At 68.4% G+C, this 14,199-nt stretch overlaps 3 protein-coding genes across 3 annotated transcripts; all 3 read left to right on the plus strand.

The window, feature by feature from the left end:
* The first annotated feature begins 739 nt into the window (after positions 1-739).
* LOC137450033 (kinesin-like protein KIF18B) lies at positions 740-4,245 on the plus strand. The gene is made up of 9 exons (XM_068156163.1): positions 740-910; positions 987-1,440; positions 1,960-2,117; positions 2,537-2,641; positions 2,920-3,030; positions 3,192-3,389; positions 3,511-3,687; positions 3,936-4,010; positions 4,129-4,245. Exons 2-9 carry the CDS (start codon positions 1,140-1,142, stop codon positions 4,243-4,245), a joined length of 1,242 nt encoding a protein of 413 aa, XP_068012264.1. The 5' UTR covers positions 740-910; positions 987-1,139.
* A 728-nt stretch (positions 4,246-4,973) lies between these two features.
* On the plus strand, positions 4,974-9,438 carry LOC137450369 (atherin-like). The gene is made up of 7 exons (XM_068156813.1): positions 4,974-4,994; positions 5,645-5,865; positions 6,350-6,875; positions 7,288-7,437; positions 8,007-8,096; positions 8,225-8,312; positions 8,953-9,438. The coding sequence occupies exons 3-7, from the start codon at positions 6,484-6,486 to the stop codon at positions 8,977-8,979; spliced, it is 747 nt and encodes a 248-aa protein (XP_068012914.1). The 5' UTR covers positions 4,974-4,994; positions 5,645-5,865; positions 6,350-6,483; the 3' UTR covers positions 8,980-9,438.
* A 134-nt stretch (positions 9,439-9,572) lies between these two features.
* Positions 9,573-12,759, plus strand: LOC137450034 (tetra-peptide repeat homeobox protein 1-like). Its single transcript, XM_068156164.1, has 5 exons — positions 9,573-10,018; positions 10,139-10,234; positions 10,363-10,437; positions 10,679-11,375; positions 12,748-12,759. The coding sequence occupies exons 1-5, from the start codon at positions 9,975-9,977 to the stop codon at positions 12,757-12,759; spliced, it is 924 nt and encodes a 307-aa protein (XP_068012265.1). The 5' UTR covers positions 9,573-9,974.
* Positions 12,760-14,199: the final 1,440 nt, after the last annotated feature.

The following is a 14,199-nucleotide window of genomic DNA, read 5'->3' on the forward strand; positions in this document are numbered from 1 at the left end:
AGCGCAGGGGGCGTGGTCGGCGGGACTGTTTGAGCCCTCATCGGTGGAAGCAGCGGTAAGAGGCGCTCCGGTGCCCCAAGGGCTACGGGAGAGGGATGGGGACGGCTGCGGGGGCCGGGGGCAGCCTGGAAGGGCAGGGGAGGACTGCGGGGACTGCGGGGCTGAGGCAGGATTGCGGGTTCCGCGGGGCTGAGGCGGGCTGCGGGGCTGAGGCAGGATTGCGGGATCCGGGACAGCCTGCAAGGTCAGGGGCAGCCTGTGGGGGCTGCGGGGCTGCGGCGGGCTGCGGGAGGCGGCGGTGGAAGCGCCCTGGGCAGTGCTGGGTGCGGGGCCGGGGGAGCGTTGTGGGGCCGGGGCTGTGGAGCGTTGCGGAGCCGGAGCCGGGCCCGGGGGAGCGTTGCGTTGCGGGGCCGGGGCCGGGGGAGCGTTGCGGGGCCGGGACCGAGGCTGTGGAGCGTTGCGGGACCGAGGCTGTGGAGCGTTGCGGGACCGAGGCTGTGGAGCGTTGCGGGACCGAGGCTGTGGAGCGTTGCGGGGCCGGGACCGAGGCTGTGGAGCGTTGCGGGGCCGGGACCGAGGCTGTGGAGCGTTGCGGGGCCGGGACCGAGGCTGTGGAGCGTTGCGGGGCCGGGGGTGCGTTGCGGGGCCGGGGCCCGGGGGAGCGTTGCGGGGCCGGGGCCGGGGGAGCGTGGCGGGGCCGAGGCCGGTGGATCGCGGCCGAGGCTGTGGAGGGGCTCTGGGGACCCGCGGTGGGGTCGGAGCGTTGGGGCGGTTGTGAGGACCCGCAGGGGATGCAGGCTCCTTCCGGACGGGGAGAAGGCGCAGGGCTGGGGGGGTGTAACGGCAGCCCCGGCGGCAGCGGCGGCGGTTAGGGCAGGCAGGGCTCGGGAGCAGGCTCCGGGCTCGAGAGGTAAAGGCTTTCTCCAGCCTCAGGCTCCCCCTCCGCCGCTTCCCCTCCCCACCTGACCCTTGTTGTCTCTTCTCAGAGTGCACTCTCAGGACTTTCGAGCCCAGAGCTGTGTTCTTCGGTGTTCTTCAGCCGGCGCTTTCCTTCGAGCGGTGCTTTTCTTGTGGCGGTGCTGTGCGAACCCTAAGGGGAGTGCCCTGAGCCTTGTGTCACCTTCGTCGCCGCCGCCGCCATGGCGGCGGCCCCTGCCCCCCAGGAGGGCACCGTGACCGTCATGGTGCGAGTGCGACCCCCGGCCCCCGGCGAGGGAGCCGCGCAGCACCCGCTGCTGAGGGTGGTCGACCATCACACCCTCCTGTTCGACCCTGGTGCCTCCGGCGGTGTGCTGCCTGCTGGCCGCGGCAAGAACCCAGGCAAACATCAGAAGTTCCTCTTCGACCGGGTTTTTGCTGAGCAGGCCACCCAGGAGGAGGTGTTCCAGCACACCACCCGCCAGATGGTCGATACTCTCCTCGACGGCTACAACTGCTCTGGTGAGCCCTAGCAGCCTGCTCTGGCCCTTGCAGGAGCTCCTGCCCATCTGCCCCTGCTCTGGGTGGGCTCAGCAGAGCTGGGGGTTGGTTCCAGAAGCCCTGAGCGGCTGTGGCAGCAGTGGGGACGCAGCGGCTCTGCAGAAAGAGAAAGCCTTGACCTTGTTGTTGGCACCAAGCTGGGGCCGGGACAGGGCCAGTGCTGGCCTGGAGATGTCATCCGAGGGCTGTGGGGGCAGGCAGGGCCCAGGCCAGCAAGAGGAGAGCAGAGACAAGCCCAGATGAGTGTGGAGTCCTGCCTGTGGGGTGGCATCAGCTGGGAGCCCTGTGCAGGCTGGGCAGCAGGCTGGTGCAGAGGGCCCCGGGGGCCCTGCTGGACAGGATGTGAGTGGGAGGCAGCAGTGCCCCACAGCAGGAGCTGGGTTTGGGGCTGTGTCCCCAGCTGAGGCAGAGCTGGCAGCATCCCCCCAGTGCTGCTGTCGATGGAGGCTGCTCTCAGGGCTCCTCCCTTTCTCCTCCCAGTGTTTGCCTACGGAGCAACCGGAGCAGGGAAAACCTACACCATGCTGGGCTCGGAGAACAGCCCTGGCATCATCTACCTCACCATGGAGGAGCTGTTCAGGAGGCTGGAGGCCAGGCAGGAGCAGAAGAGCTGCGAGGTCCTGGTCTCCTACCTGGAGGTAGGCTGTGCCCAGCTGTGCCCCTCCTGCTGCCAGGCCACCACCTCCAAGGTCTGGGCTTGTAGTGCCAGGGCTACCCCTGTGCTGCCAGCTGTGCCCAGGGCAGCCCCAGACTGGAAGCAGGCTGCCCCTGGCCAGGCTGCTGGGCTGGTGCTGCTGGCCTGCCCCCTCTGGAGCTGGGGTCCACAGGGCAATGAGGGCTTCCTGGCTGCAAGGCCTTTGGAGGAGCAGCGGCTCAGTGCCTGGCTGCTGAAGCCTCCTGAGCTGTCCCCTGCCTTAGGGCACCTTCAGCTGCTCCTGCTGGCGGCAGGTGCCAGAGGTGCTGTTGGGTGGGCAGCAGGCCCTGGGGTCCCAAGCTCCTCTGCCTGCTGCCCTCTGGGGCCCCAAGCCTCAGCCTGAGCTGGAGCTGCCTGCTGCAGGTCTACAACGAGCAGATCCGTGACCTGCTGGAGCCCAAGGGCCCTCTGCCCATCCGGGAGGATCCTGAGAGAGGAGCTGTGGTTCAGGGCCTCTCCATCCAGCAGGTGGGGGTGGAAGCAGGCACAAGGTGTGGGCAGCGCTGTGCCCGCCCCAGGGGTGCCAGCTGGGACCGGGGGAGCTGGAGGGGGAGGGGAGGGCTGCGGGGCCCCGGGGCAGGGGCTGCGGGGCCCCGGGGGTGCCGGCTGGGTGGGTGCCGGCTGGCAGCAGCGCTGAGCCCGAGGCCAGAGGAGCCCTGCAGGGGCGCAGGAGGCCTCAGCCTGTGGGCGCTCGGTGCCCGTGCCGGGGCTGCGCTGATCCCTGCCCTCTGCCTGCTCCCCGCCAGCCCAGCTCGGCAGAGCAGCTCCTGCAGATGCTGCTCGGGGGCAGCAGGAACCGCACGCAGCATGCCACCGATGCCAACGCCTCCTCCTCCCGCTCCCACGCCGTGCTGCAGGTGAGGGGTGGTGCTTGGGGCAGCCCTTGGCACCGCTGCCCGGAGGGGGGCAGGCGGCGATGCTGTGCCAGGGCCGGCGTGCCAGGGCTGCTGCCGCGGCTGCGAGCGGCGAGCCCGAGCGCCCTGCGGAGCCGCAGCCTGCCCTCTGTGTTCCCTGCCAGGTCTACGTGAAGCAGCAGGACCGCGCCGAGGGCCTCGCTGGGGCCGTGCGGGTGGCCAAGATGAGCTTGGTCGACCTGGCCGGCTCGGAGCGAGCCGCGGTGGCCAAGACCAGCGGCGAGCGGCTGCGGGAGGGAGCCAGCATCAACCGCTCGCTGCTGGCCCTGCTCAGCGTCATCCAGGCGCTGGCTGGGGCCAAGGTGAGGCTGCCGCTGAGGGGCCCTGAGCGCCGTCCCCACGGCAGAGCTGCCGTGGGCTGGGCCTGGCCGGGGCTGGGAGCCGAGGGCCAGCCCCTGAGCGGAGCCTCGCTGTGCCGGGCAGGGCAAGCAGAGCCACGTCCCGTACCGGGACAGCAAGCTGACGCGGCTGCTGAAGGACTCCATCGGCGGCAACTGCCGCACCCTGATGCTGGCTGCCCTCAGCCCCTCGCCGCTCTGCTGCCAGGACACCCTCAACACCCTCAGGTGTGCCAGCAGGGCCAAGGAGATCCAGGTCTCGGTGAGCACCTCGCCCCGCGGCCGGCAGCTGCTGGGGCTGCCCGGGAAGGAGCCTGGGGCAGGCTGCTGCCTCCCTGCCGCCTCCCTGCCGCAGCCGGGCTGCCTCCGGAGCCCCTCTCAGAGTCAGCTGCAGCCCCTCGGGCCCCACCAGCCCAGGGCAGGCTGAGGAGCTGCCCCGCTGCCGCCTCAGCGGAGGGGAAGGAGCTGTCCCGGTGCTGCTCTCAGCTCCGCTCCTCCCTCTCCCCGCAGCTCAAGAGCAACCTGCCGAGCCCGGACTCCCACGTCTGTCCGTACGTTGTGCTGTGTGCGCAGCTGAGAGCGGAGGTGAGCTGCCGGGGGCAGGGCTGGGCTCTGTCTGCGGCTCTGCTTTGCCTGGCACCCAGCCTGCTGAGCTGCTGGGGCTCAGGGCATGCTCTGAGCCAGGGCTGCCCCTTGCTCACAGGTGGCAGAGCTGCAGGCCAAGCTCCGTGCCTATGAGGATGCTGCCCGTGGGGCACAGAGCCGGGCGCCAGAGCCGCTGCCTGCCCTCGGCTCCAGCCCCTTGGAGCTGCCCAGGTGAGGCTGCTGGGCAGGAGGGAGGGAGCCTGGGCTGGCACCTTGGGGTCCCCCAGGGCCAGGAGCTTGCAGAGTTTGGCTGCTGGCTGCAGCCCAAGTGGCTGCCAGGACGCAGCTGAGCTGCTCTGCTGCTGTGCCACAGCCTCTCCGCTGCCCAGCTGGAGTGAGGAGCCTGGCAGCCCCCAGAGCTGGGGGACAAAGGCCAAAGCTGCCCTTGGCTCCATCCCAAACCTTGGTAGGCCAAGGGATGGCTTCCCCAGAGGCTCTTCCCTGGCTCAGGGGCTGCTGCTGTGACTTGTGTAGGGTGGAGGAGGCTGTGCCCGAGGCGTGCCTGGAGCTCCCTGGTGGGGAGAGTGCTGGAGAGCAGCAGGAGCTGGCAGCTGGGTGTCCTGCTGCCTTGCAGCTGGCCTTGGAGGAGGTGAGAGGAGGGCTTGGCCCGGTGATGGGACCCAGCTCAGGTACCTTGCTGGGCTGCACTGGGCAGGCTGGGAGAGGGCAGGAGCTGAGCTGCTCTGGGAGGTCTGGGCTCAGCAGGTGCTGGGCTGTGGAGTGCTGGAGAAAGCTCTGAGCCTGGCAGGGAAGGGGCAGCTGGGGGCCCAGGCTCAGCTCAGCTCTGGCCTGATGCTGCTCTGGGGGCTTGCTGCAGGCTGCAGAGGAAAGGTCTGCCCCAGCCATCCAGCAGGCAGATGTGCAGCAGGAAGCAAAGGAAGCAGCCCCCCTACTGCAGGGCTTGACTGCCAGCCAGCCAGAGGGGTGAGTGCCCTTGTGCCCCCTCCCTGTGCCACTTGCTCCTGGCTGCTCAGAGAGTTTCAACCTTCCTGTGGTGTGCAGCCCCCTGAGGGTACTGGAGGTGGGGGAGGGCCCAGGCCTTGGCTTACAGAGCAGTGCCTGCCCTCTGAGGTGGGATTTGGCTCCTAGAGGGCCAGTCCCAGGGGAGAAGCTCCCCTGGAAGGGTCAGCAGGGAAGGTTTCCAGGCACAGCAGCTGAGAGCCTTCAGTGCCTCTTGCCAGGCCTGGAGCTGCCTCCCCCAGGGCTCTGCTGCTGCCTCTGCTCCCCGAGGTGCTGCCCTGGCACCACCTGCTGCTGTCTGTGCCCCAATGTCCTGGCAGGGGGAAGGTCTCCCGAGGGAGGCTGCCTGTGCTGTGTGCCTGAGGCCCAGCACAGCTCTGGGGCTGCTGTTGGGTGCCCTGCAGCCCACAGGTGATCTCCCAGCTCAGGTCCTGCAGTGCCAGCCTGGGCACCCCTCAGTCTCAAAGCTTGCCTGGCCCAGAGCTCCCCCCAGGCTGTGCCCCAGCTGAGGAGGGGGCTCAGAGGTGCTGCTGGTGGTGCTGAGCCTGTCTTGGGTGCCAGGGGCTGAGGTTCAGCCCCTGACTGCTCCTTGGCTCTGTCTCTCTCTGCCCCAGGGCTGCAGCTGCTGCCAGGAGCTCCTCCCCAGAGCAGCAGTCCCTGCCCCAGGCTGGCAGCTTCCTTGCTGCTGCTGTGGCCTCTGAGGCACTGCAGCCCCTGGCCCCTCAGGAGGCTGCTGCCAGCCAGGAGCAGGCCTCCTCCCCAGGGAGGGCTGCAGAGGCCAGCAGGGCCAGCCCAGCCCAGAGGAGCCAGCAGGGCAGTGCTGCTGAGGATCCAGGTTGGTGCCCTCTCTCTCCTCTGTCCCAGGCTCTGCTGCAGGGCTGGGGGGTGGTGGGGGGCAGCTGCCAGCTGTGGGCACAGGGCAGGGGCAGAGGTTTCTCCTGCCCTGGCACCCAGTGGGGGCTGAGCCTGCCTTTATCTCCTGTGGGTGACTGCTCTGGGCTGCATCTGCCCCGCTCAGCCCAGCTGTGGCCTGGCTGCTGGCAGCCTGTGTCTGGGCAGGGCTGAGCTCTTCCTCCTCATCCTCGGTGCCCATGCATGAGGCCAGCAGCAGAGCCTGGCTCTGCAGAGGCTGCTGCTGGGCACAGGCCAGGCCCTGCCCCGGGGCACTTGCTCTGGGCCCAGGATGGTTGGTGCTGGCTCTTGGGCTTGGTGTGGTTTGGGGCAGTCCCAGCAAAGAGCTGAGGGGGGTGGGGGGCAGGGGGGGAGGGCCTGGGAGCTGCAGCCAGGGAGCTGACTCGGTCTCTGCTCTGCTCCTCCAGCCGAGAGCTGCGTGGCTGTGCCTGGCGCCCCCGTGACCAGCTCTCCCCTGCCAGGCTGGCAGCACCTGGCTGCGCTCAGCAGTGCCAGGCTGCTGGCCCTCAGCCCCATCGGGAAGAGGAGGAGGTCCCCTGAGATGCCAACTCCTGCCCAGCCGGCCTCTGCCTGCAGCCTCTCCCCGCGGCCCAAACGCCGGCGGCCGAGTGGGCAGCCGGCAGAGGCTGCCAGGGCGGCACAGAGCCCCCCCAGCCCCTGCCCCCCGGCTGCAGCCCCCCCAGCCCCTGTGGCGCTGCCAGCCTGGCCCTGCGGCTCCAGCCTGTGCCCGGAGAGGCTCTCCCGGAGCCGCCTGCCCCTGGCGCCGCTGGCAGCTCCCCAGGGCTGTGCCCTGCCCCCAGGCCCTGACCTGGATGGCACCTACCAGGTGTGCAGGCTGCCAGCCTCAGCCAGCCCTGGGCCCCCGGGCTGCAGGGGCCTGGAGCCCCCCAGCCAGGACCTCCTCCGGCAGCAGGATGCCCTCTCGGTGCCCAAGTGAGTGCCACCCTGGGGCCCTCCCTGCGGGGTTGGGGACCCCCTGGGTGCCTCCTGGGGGGGTGGCTGCGGCTCTGTGGGGAGGGAGGGTGGGCAGGGGGCACAGGGCTGGGGGGTGGGCAGCAGTGGGCTGAGCTCACCTGGGCAGGGGTTGCTGAAGAGAAAAAGCCAAGCAGAAGGCCCCCCTGTGTGCCACTTGCCCTGGCACAGTGTGTGCCCCCTCCTCCTGCACGTAGCTGCCCCAGGGATGAGCTCTGCCTCAAAGCTTGCCTGGCCCAGAGCTCCCCCCAGGCTGTGCCCCAGCTGAGGAGGGGGCTCAGAGGTGCTGCTGGTGGTGCTGAGCCTGTCTTGGGTGCCAGGGGCTGAGGTTCAGCCCCTGACTGCTCCTTGGCTCTGTCTCTCTCTGCCCCAGGGCTGCAGCTGCTGCCAGGAGCCATGAGCTCAATGTCACCTACCAGGTCTGCAGGCTGCCAGCCTCAGGCAGCAGCCCTGAGCCCTTGGGCTGCAGGGGCCTGGAGCCCCCAGGCTGGCAGCACAAGCAGGATGCCCTCTCGGTGCCCAAGTGAGTGCTGCCCTGGGGCCTTCCCTGTGGCTTTGGGGATCCTGCCCTCCATGGCTGGGTGCCTCCTGTGGGGATGGCTGCAGCTCTGTGGAGGGCAGAGGGTGGGCAGGAGGCACTTGGCCAGCAGGCACAGGCTGAGCTCACCTGGGCACGGCTGCACAGGGCAGAGAGCATTCCAAGGGAAGCTTTTCCTGCTCCTGCTCCTCCCTTTGGCCCTGGAGCATCCTCCAGATTGCTTCAGGAGTGCTGGCTGGGAGCAGGTTGGGCATCTGCTCTCCTGGCACTGGGGGTCAGGGCTGTGCCCTTGGGGGCCTGGGCATCTTTGGGGTGGCTTTTGGCTGGTGCAGCAAAGAGGCTCTGGCTCTTCTGGAGCCCTGTGGCTGTGCAGAGGCTGAGCCCCACCTGGCCCTGGTGGTGCAGGACACCCCCAGGGAGACCTCCTTGCTTCTGGGGCTCTGCAAATAGCTCAGAGTGAGGAGAGCTGGAAATGGGGACAGGGCAGGGCCCAGCCCCGTGCCAGGGGCAGTCAGGATCCCCCCTGGCACTAACCATCTCTGCCCTGCCTGCAGGCCCTGCAAGCTGGCCTGTGCCCCACGGACACCCTCTGTGCCCAGGCTGCCTGTGGGCTGCAGAGCCCTGAAGCAGAAGGCAGCTGAGAGGTGAGAGAGCTGCCAGCAGCTGCCTGTGCTCCCCACTGTGGGCCCTGCCCCATGGCTGCAGCTGCATCTTGCCAGTGCCCTCTGCCCCGAGCCTGCCTGGGTGCCAATGGCCTCTTTGCCTCCCTCAGAGCCCTTTGCCCCCCCGGGGGTGGACAGCGGAGCCGCATCCCCCAGCTGCGCAGCAGGCAGCGAGCTGCCAAGGCCTCTGCAGCCCAGGTGAGGCTGCCCTGGGAGTGAGCCCTGCTGCTGTGCCAGCCCCGTGCCAGCTGGAGCAGAGCCCTGCCATGGGGATGGTTGGTGCTGGGGGGTGGCTGCAGCCTGCTGCTGTGCCAGCCCCGTGCCAGCTGGAGCAGAGCCCTGCCATGGGGATGGTTGGTGCTGGGGGGTGGCTGCAGCCTGCTGCTGTGCCAGCCCCGTGCCAGCTGGAGCAGAGCCCTGCCATGGGGATGGTTGGTGCTGGGGGGTGGCTGCAGCCTGCTGCTGTGCCAGCCCCGTGCCAGCTGGAGGCACAGCCCTGCCATGGGGATGGTTGGTGCTGGGGGGTGGCTGCAGCCTGCTGCTGTGCCAGCCCCGTGCCAGCTGGAGGCACAGCCCTGCCATGGGGATGGTTGGTGCTGGGGGGTGGCTGCAGCCTGCTGCTGTGCCAGCCCCGTGCCAGCTGGAGGCACAGCCCTGCCATGGGGATGGTTGGTGCTGGGGGGTGGCTGCAGCCTGCTGCTGTGCCAGCCCCGTGCCAGCTGGAGGCACAGCCCTGCCATGGGGATGGTTGGTGCTGGGGGAGGGCAATAGAGCAGGTATCTGCCAGGGCCTGGGTGTGCCCGGCGCTGCCTGCTGCCCTTCTCTCCTCTCTCTGCAGCCCCAGAGCATCCTTCAGGCCCTCTGAGCAGCAGCGCAGCAGGAGCAGCCCCAGAGTGCCTCCAGCCCCGGGTGAGAGAGCAGAGCCCCTGGGGAGGTGTGGACAGCCCTGGGCGTGCCCCGTGCGGGCCCTGGTGGGTGCCCGGTGCTGGCTTCTCAGCGCTGCTGAGGGGCAGGCGGCGCTGGGCTGGCCGCGGGGGCTGGTCGGGGCCGGAGCTGCCGGCAGGGAGCTGGGAGGAGAAGCTGCCAGGGCAGGGCTGGGGCTGAGGGCAAAGATGGCGGCCGGGCCCCGGCGGCCTACGGCTCCCATGGTGCTCTGCGCGGGCGGGAGGGGGCGGGGCTGTCGGCGTTCGAGAGCCAATGGGGGGCTGCGTTCGGGCACCGGCCAGTGAGCGCAGGGGGCGTGTCCGGCGGCAGCGTTTGAAGCCCTGCGGCGCAGGCGGCGGTGAGTAGCGCTGGGGCCCCGGGAGCGGCGAGGCAGAGGGATGGGGACGGCCGCGGGGAGCGGGGGCTGGGGGAGGCAGGGAGTGCTGGAGGCGGCGGTGGCAGCGCCGGGGGGAAGCTGGGGAGGGCGCCGGGGAGGGCTAGAGGCCGGGGATGTGGGCGTGGGGAGGGGGTTGGGGATCAGGGATCAGGGCTCTGGATGTGGGGGCGTCCCGGGGCGGTTGTAGGAGCGTTAGGGTGGCTGTGGGGACCCCAGGGTGATGTAGGATCCTTGCAGACGCTGGGAATCTGTAGGGCTGGAGGGTATTGGAAGGGCAGCTCTCGGGGTACCGGTGGGAGTTACCACAGGGGGGGTGTGGGAGCAGGGTCCCGGGTGGGGGGCTGGGGGTGTCCAGGCTTTCTCCAGCCTGCGGCTCCCCCTCCGCCGCTTCCCCTCCCTGCCTGACCTTTTTTTCTCCCGAGAGTGCGCCCTCAGGACGTTGGAGCCTGGAGCTGTGTTCTTCAGCCAGTGCTGTCCTTGGAGCGGTGCTGTGCGGACCCCAGGGGCAGTGCCCTCAGCCCTGCGTCGTCGTCGCCGCCATGGTGCTGGTCCCTCCCCCCAGGAGGGCGCCGTGGCCGTCACGGTGCGAGTGCGACCCCTGGCCCCCAGGGAGGGAGCCACGCAGCACCCAGGTGCCTCCCAGCCCCGTGCCAGGGGCAGTCAGGATCCCCCCTGGCACTAACCATCTCTGCCCTGCCTGCAGGCCCTGCAAGCTGGCCTGTGCCCCACGGACACCCTCTGTGCCCAGGCTCCCTGTGGACTGCAGAGCCTCTGCCCTGAAGCAGGAGGCAGCTGAGAGGTGAGAGAGCTGCCAGCAGCTGCCTGTGCTCCCCAGTGTGGGCCCTGCCCCATGGCTGCAGCTGCACCTTGCCTGTGGCCTCTGCCCTGAGCCTGGCTGGGTGCCAATGGCCTCTTTGCCTTTCCCAGAGCCCTTTGCCCCCCGGAGAGTGGGCAGTGGAACTCCAGAGCAGGAACAGAGCTGCCCTGTCCTCTGCAGCCCAGGTGAGGCTGCCCTGGGAACCACTCAGCCAGGAGTGAGCCCTGCCCCGCGGCAGCCTGCAGCCTGCTGCTGTGCCAGCCCTGTGCCAGCTGCGAGGCAAAGCCCTGGCAGGGGCATGGTTGGTGCTGGGGGGAGGGCGGGAGAGCAGGGAGGTGCCAGTGCCTGGGTGTGCCTCAGGAAGGGAGCTGCGTTTGCTGCTTGTGCCCCAGAGCTGCCTGATGCCCTTCTCTCCTCTCTCTGCAGCCCCGGAGCATCCTTCAGGCCCTGTGAACGGCAGTGCAGCAAGAGGAGCCCCAGAGTGCTCCCAGGCTTCGGCAGCAACCTCTCTCCTTCCAGCCCCCATCCAGTGAAAACTTCAGCAGCCAGGACCCCAGCCCAAGCTGGAGGTCCCGTCGGCGGCGTCCCTGCCCGCGGTCCCGGTCCCCATCCCGTCCCTGCCCCCGGTCCCGGTCCCCATCCCGTCCCTGCCCCCGTCCCGTCGCGTCCGCCGTGTCCCTGCCCCCGTCCCGTCGCGTCCGCCGTGTCCCTGCCCCCGTCCCGTCGCGTCCGCCGTGTCCCTGCCCCCGTCCCTGGTCCCGTCGCGTCCGCCGTGTCCCTGCCCCCGTCCCTGGTCCCGTCGCGTCCGCCGTGTCCCTGCCCCGGTCCCTGGTCCCGTCGCGTCCGCCGTGTCCCTGCCCCGGTCCCTGGGCCCGTCGCGTCCGCCGTGTCCCTGCCCCGGTCCCTGGGCCCGTCGCGTCCGCCGTGTCCCTGCCCCTGTTCCTGCCCCCGTCCCGTCCGCGCCGTCCCTGCCCCCTGTTCCTGCCCCCGTCCCGTCCGCGACGTCCCTGCCCCTGTTCCTGCCCCCGGTCCCCGTCCGCCGCGTCCCTGCCCCCGGTCCCCGTCCGCGCCGTCCCTGCCCCGGTCCCTGCCCCCGGTCCCCGTCCGCGCCGTCCCTGCCCCGGTCCCTGCCCCCGGTCCCCGTCCGCGCCGTCCCTGCCCCGGTCCCTGCCCCCGGTCCCCGTCCGCGCCGTCCCTGCCCCGGTCCCTGCCCCCGGTCCCCGTCCGCGCCGTCCCTGCCCCGGTCCCTGCCCCCGGTCCCCGTCCGCGCCGTCCCTGCCCCGGTCCCTGCCCCCGGTCCCCGTCCGCGCCGTCCCTGCCCCGGTCCCTGCCCCCGGTCCCCGTCCGCGCCGTCCCTGCCCCGGTCCCTGCCCCCGGTCCCCGTCCGCGCCGTCCCTGCCCCGGTCCCTGCCCCCGGTCCCCGTCCGCGCCGTCCCTGCCCCGGTCCCTGCCCCCGGTCCCCGTCCGCGCCGTCCCTGCCCCGGTCCCTGCCCCGGTCCCTGCCCCCGGTCCCCGTCCGCGGCTTCCCTGGCCCCGGCCCCGTCCCTTTTTGCAGCTCGGTTCCCCCTACCCCACTTCGCGGTTCCCGGCCCTGTCCCCTCCCCTCTGCGGCGCGGTTCCCCCCTCTGTTTGTGTTGTTCACTAAAGGTTTGGTTTTTGGTTCTTCAGACCTTTTCTGGCTGCTTTTTCCCTCCCCTTGGGGGACCCTGGGGCTGGGGCTCCCTCGGGGGTTGCCTGGGCCAGGCCATTCCTCCTGGCCTGGGCTCTAGTCTGCCTTCCCCCTCTCTACCATCATCGCAGGGGCTCTGGGGCTCTTCTTCTTAGCCTCTGTGGATCAGGCAGCCCCACTCATCTTCACAGGGGGAAGTTGAAACCAAAGGGCTCTCTTCTTTCATCCCCAACCTCCTGTGCTGCAGTTTCCATCCATTGCCCCTTGGCCTATCCCAGGGCACAGTGAGCAGAGGCTGTCCCTGTCCCTTCCTTCCTGACCCCCAGCCCTCAGCTCTTGATAGCCATTGATCAGATCCCTCTCAGCCTTCTCCTCTCCAGACTCAACAGCCCCAGGGCTCTCAGCCTCTCCTCCCCAGGCACTGCTGCAGTCCCTTCAGCAGCCTTGCAGCCCTCCCTTGGACTCTCTCTAGCAGTCCCTGTCCCTCCTGACCTGGGGAGCCCAGAGCTGGATGCAATATTCCAGGTGGGGTCTCAGCAGGGCAGAGTAGAGGGGGAGGAGAACCTCCCTGGCTCTGCTGGACACACTCCCCTGAATGCCCCCCAGGACCCCATTGGCCTTCTTGGCCCCCAGGGCACATTGCTGTCCCATGCAGAGCTTGCTGCCCACCAGCACTCCCAGGTCCTGTTTCAACCTCTTCAAGGATGTGCTGCCTGTGGGAGCCTGGATGCTGCTCAGGGCTCCTGTGAGGAGCTCCAGACAACGAAATACTCTCTTCACTTCTTTTGATCCCCTGTTCCAAACCATTTCCCCTTGTGCCTCACAGCCAGCAATTTGATAACCTCTCCCACTGCCAGCCACACAAGGTGAGTTTCTCACATCAATCTTCATGCTACCTGTGCTTGCAGACAGGGCAAGATCAGCTAGGAGTCCTCAGGGAAAGGGCAAAACAAACCAAGGTTCTTTTGAGACCTTCAGAATGCCAAATCATTTGTTGCTCAGGTGTCAACCACCTGAGTTTCACCAATCATCTTTAATTCTTGTGAGGTGCTGAAGTCAGAACTGGGGGGTGGGGGTGGCTGACACCCCTCAGGCTGTGCTGTCATCCAGGGAACTCTGGAAGAGCTGAGAGCTGGCTGCAGGCAAACCTCATGGAGGTCAGCCAGGACAAGAGCAGGGTCTTGCATCTGGGGAGGAGTAACAGCAGGCACCAGGACAGGTTAGGAGCTGTCCTGCTGGAGAGCAGCTCCATGGAGTCCTTGTGGACAAGTTCTGCATGGGACAGCAATGTGCCCTGGGGGCCAAGAGAGCCACTGGGGTCCTGGGGTGCAGGAAGGAAAGTGTGGCCAGCAGGGCTGGGGAGGTTCTGCTCCCCCTCTGCTCTGCCCTGCTCAGACCACAGCTGCAATCCTGTGTCCAGCTCTGGGCTCCCCAGGTCAAGAGAGACAGAGACCTGCTGGAGAGAGTCCAAGGGAGAGCCAGGAGGATGCTTAGGGGACTTGAGGATCTCCCATGTGAAGAGAGACTGAGAGCCCTGGGGCTGTTTAGTCTGGAGAAGAGGAGGCTCAGGGGAGACCTTCTTGCTCTCTCCAACTCCCTGCAGGGTGGTTGTAGCCAGGTGGGGGTTGGTTTCTTCTCCCAGGCACCCAGCAGCAGAACAAGAGGCCACAGTCTCAAGCTGTGCCAGGGGAGATTCAGGCTGGAGCTGAGGAGAAATTGGCCATTGGGATGTGCTGCCCAGGGAGGTGGTGGAGTCACCATCCCTGGAGGTGTTCAACCTTGGCATTTGGAGCCATGGTTTAGTTGTCAGGAGCTGTTGGGTGGCAGGTTGGACTTGATGATCTCTGAGGTCTTTTCCACCCTTAGTGATTCAATGATTCTATACCAAGAGGCCCCAAGGAAGGCCACAAAGCTGAGAGCAGCAGCGTGGAGCATCTCTCCTATAAAGACAGTCTGGGAGAGTTGAAGGAGTTCAGCTTGGGGAGCAAAGGCTCCAAGGAGACCTTACAGTAGCCTTCCAGTGGCTGAAGGGGGCTGAGGAGGAGCTGTTTCCAAAGGTATGCAGCCAGAGGACCAGGGGCAGTGGCTTGAAACTGGAGCAGGGTAGGTTTGGATTGGATGAGGAAGAAGTTCTTTACTATGAGCACAACAGTGGCTTTCATGAGAGGTTTTGCTGTCTCACAGGCTGGGTGGTCTGCAGCATTTATTCTCTCTGTGTTGCTGACTAACTAGGAACTGATTAATCAAATCATTGATTTGTTGGTGAGGACATTCTGCT

The sequence above is a fragment of the Melanerpes formicivorus genome, unplaced genomic scaffold, assembly GCF_026170545.1.
Source record: "Melanerpes formicivorus ecotype bairdi unplaced genomic scaffold, bMelFor1.0.p_v2 SCAF_34, whole genome shotgun sequence".
In the NCBI taxonomy this organism is placed as follows: domain Eukaryota; kingdom Metazoa; phylum Chordata; class Aves; order Piciformes; family Picidae; genus Melanerpes; species Melanerpes formicivorus.

Bases quoted from the DNA above. Each gene is read 5' to 3' on its own strand.
- LOC137450369 (XM_068156813.1), top strand. From the start codon at position 6,484: ATGCCAACTCCTGCCCAGCCGGCCTCTGCCTGCAGCCTCTCCCCGCGG. The intron at 8,097-8,224 runs GTGAGAGAGCTG...TGCCTCCCTCAG, and splicing joins AAGCAGAAGGCAGCTGAGAG to AGCCCTTTGCCCCCCCGGGG. The intron at 8,313-8,952 runs GTGAGGCTGCCC...CTCTCTCTGCAG, and splicing joins CCAAGGCCTCTGCAGCCCAG to CCCCAGAGCATCCTTCAGGC.
- LOC137450033 (XM_068156163.1), top strand. From the start codon at position 1,140: ATGGCGGCGGCCCCTGCCCCCCAGGAGGGCACCGTGACCGTCATGGTG. The intron at 3,031-3,191 runs GTGAGGGGTGGT...GTTCCCTGCCAG, and splicing joins GCTCCCACGCCGTGCTGCAG to GTCTACGTGAAGCAGCAGGA. The intron at 3,688-3,935 runs GTGAGCACCTCG...CTCTCCCCGCAG, and splicing joins CCAAGGAGATCCAGGTCTCG to CTCAAGAGCAACCTGCCGAG.
- LOC137450034 (XM_068156164.1), top strand. From the start codon at position 9,975: ATGGTGCTGGTCCCTCCCCCCAGGAGGGCGCCGTGGCCGTCACG. The intron at 10,019-10,138 runs GTGCGAGTGCGA...CCCTGCCTGCAG, and splicing joins AGGGCGCCGTGGCCGTCACG to GCCCTGCAAGCTGGCCTGTG. The intron at 10,438-10,678 runs GTGAGGCTGCCC...CTCTCTCTGCAG, and splicing joins CCCTGTCCTCTGCAGCCCAG to CCCCGGAGCATCCTTCAGGC.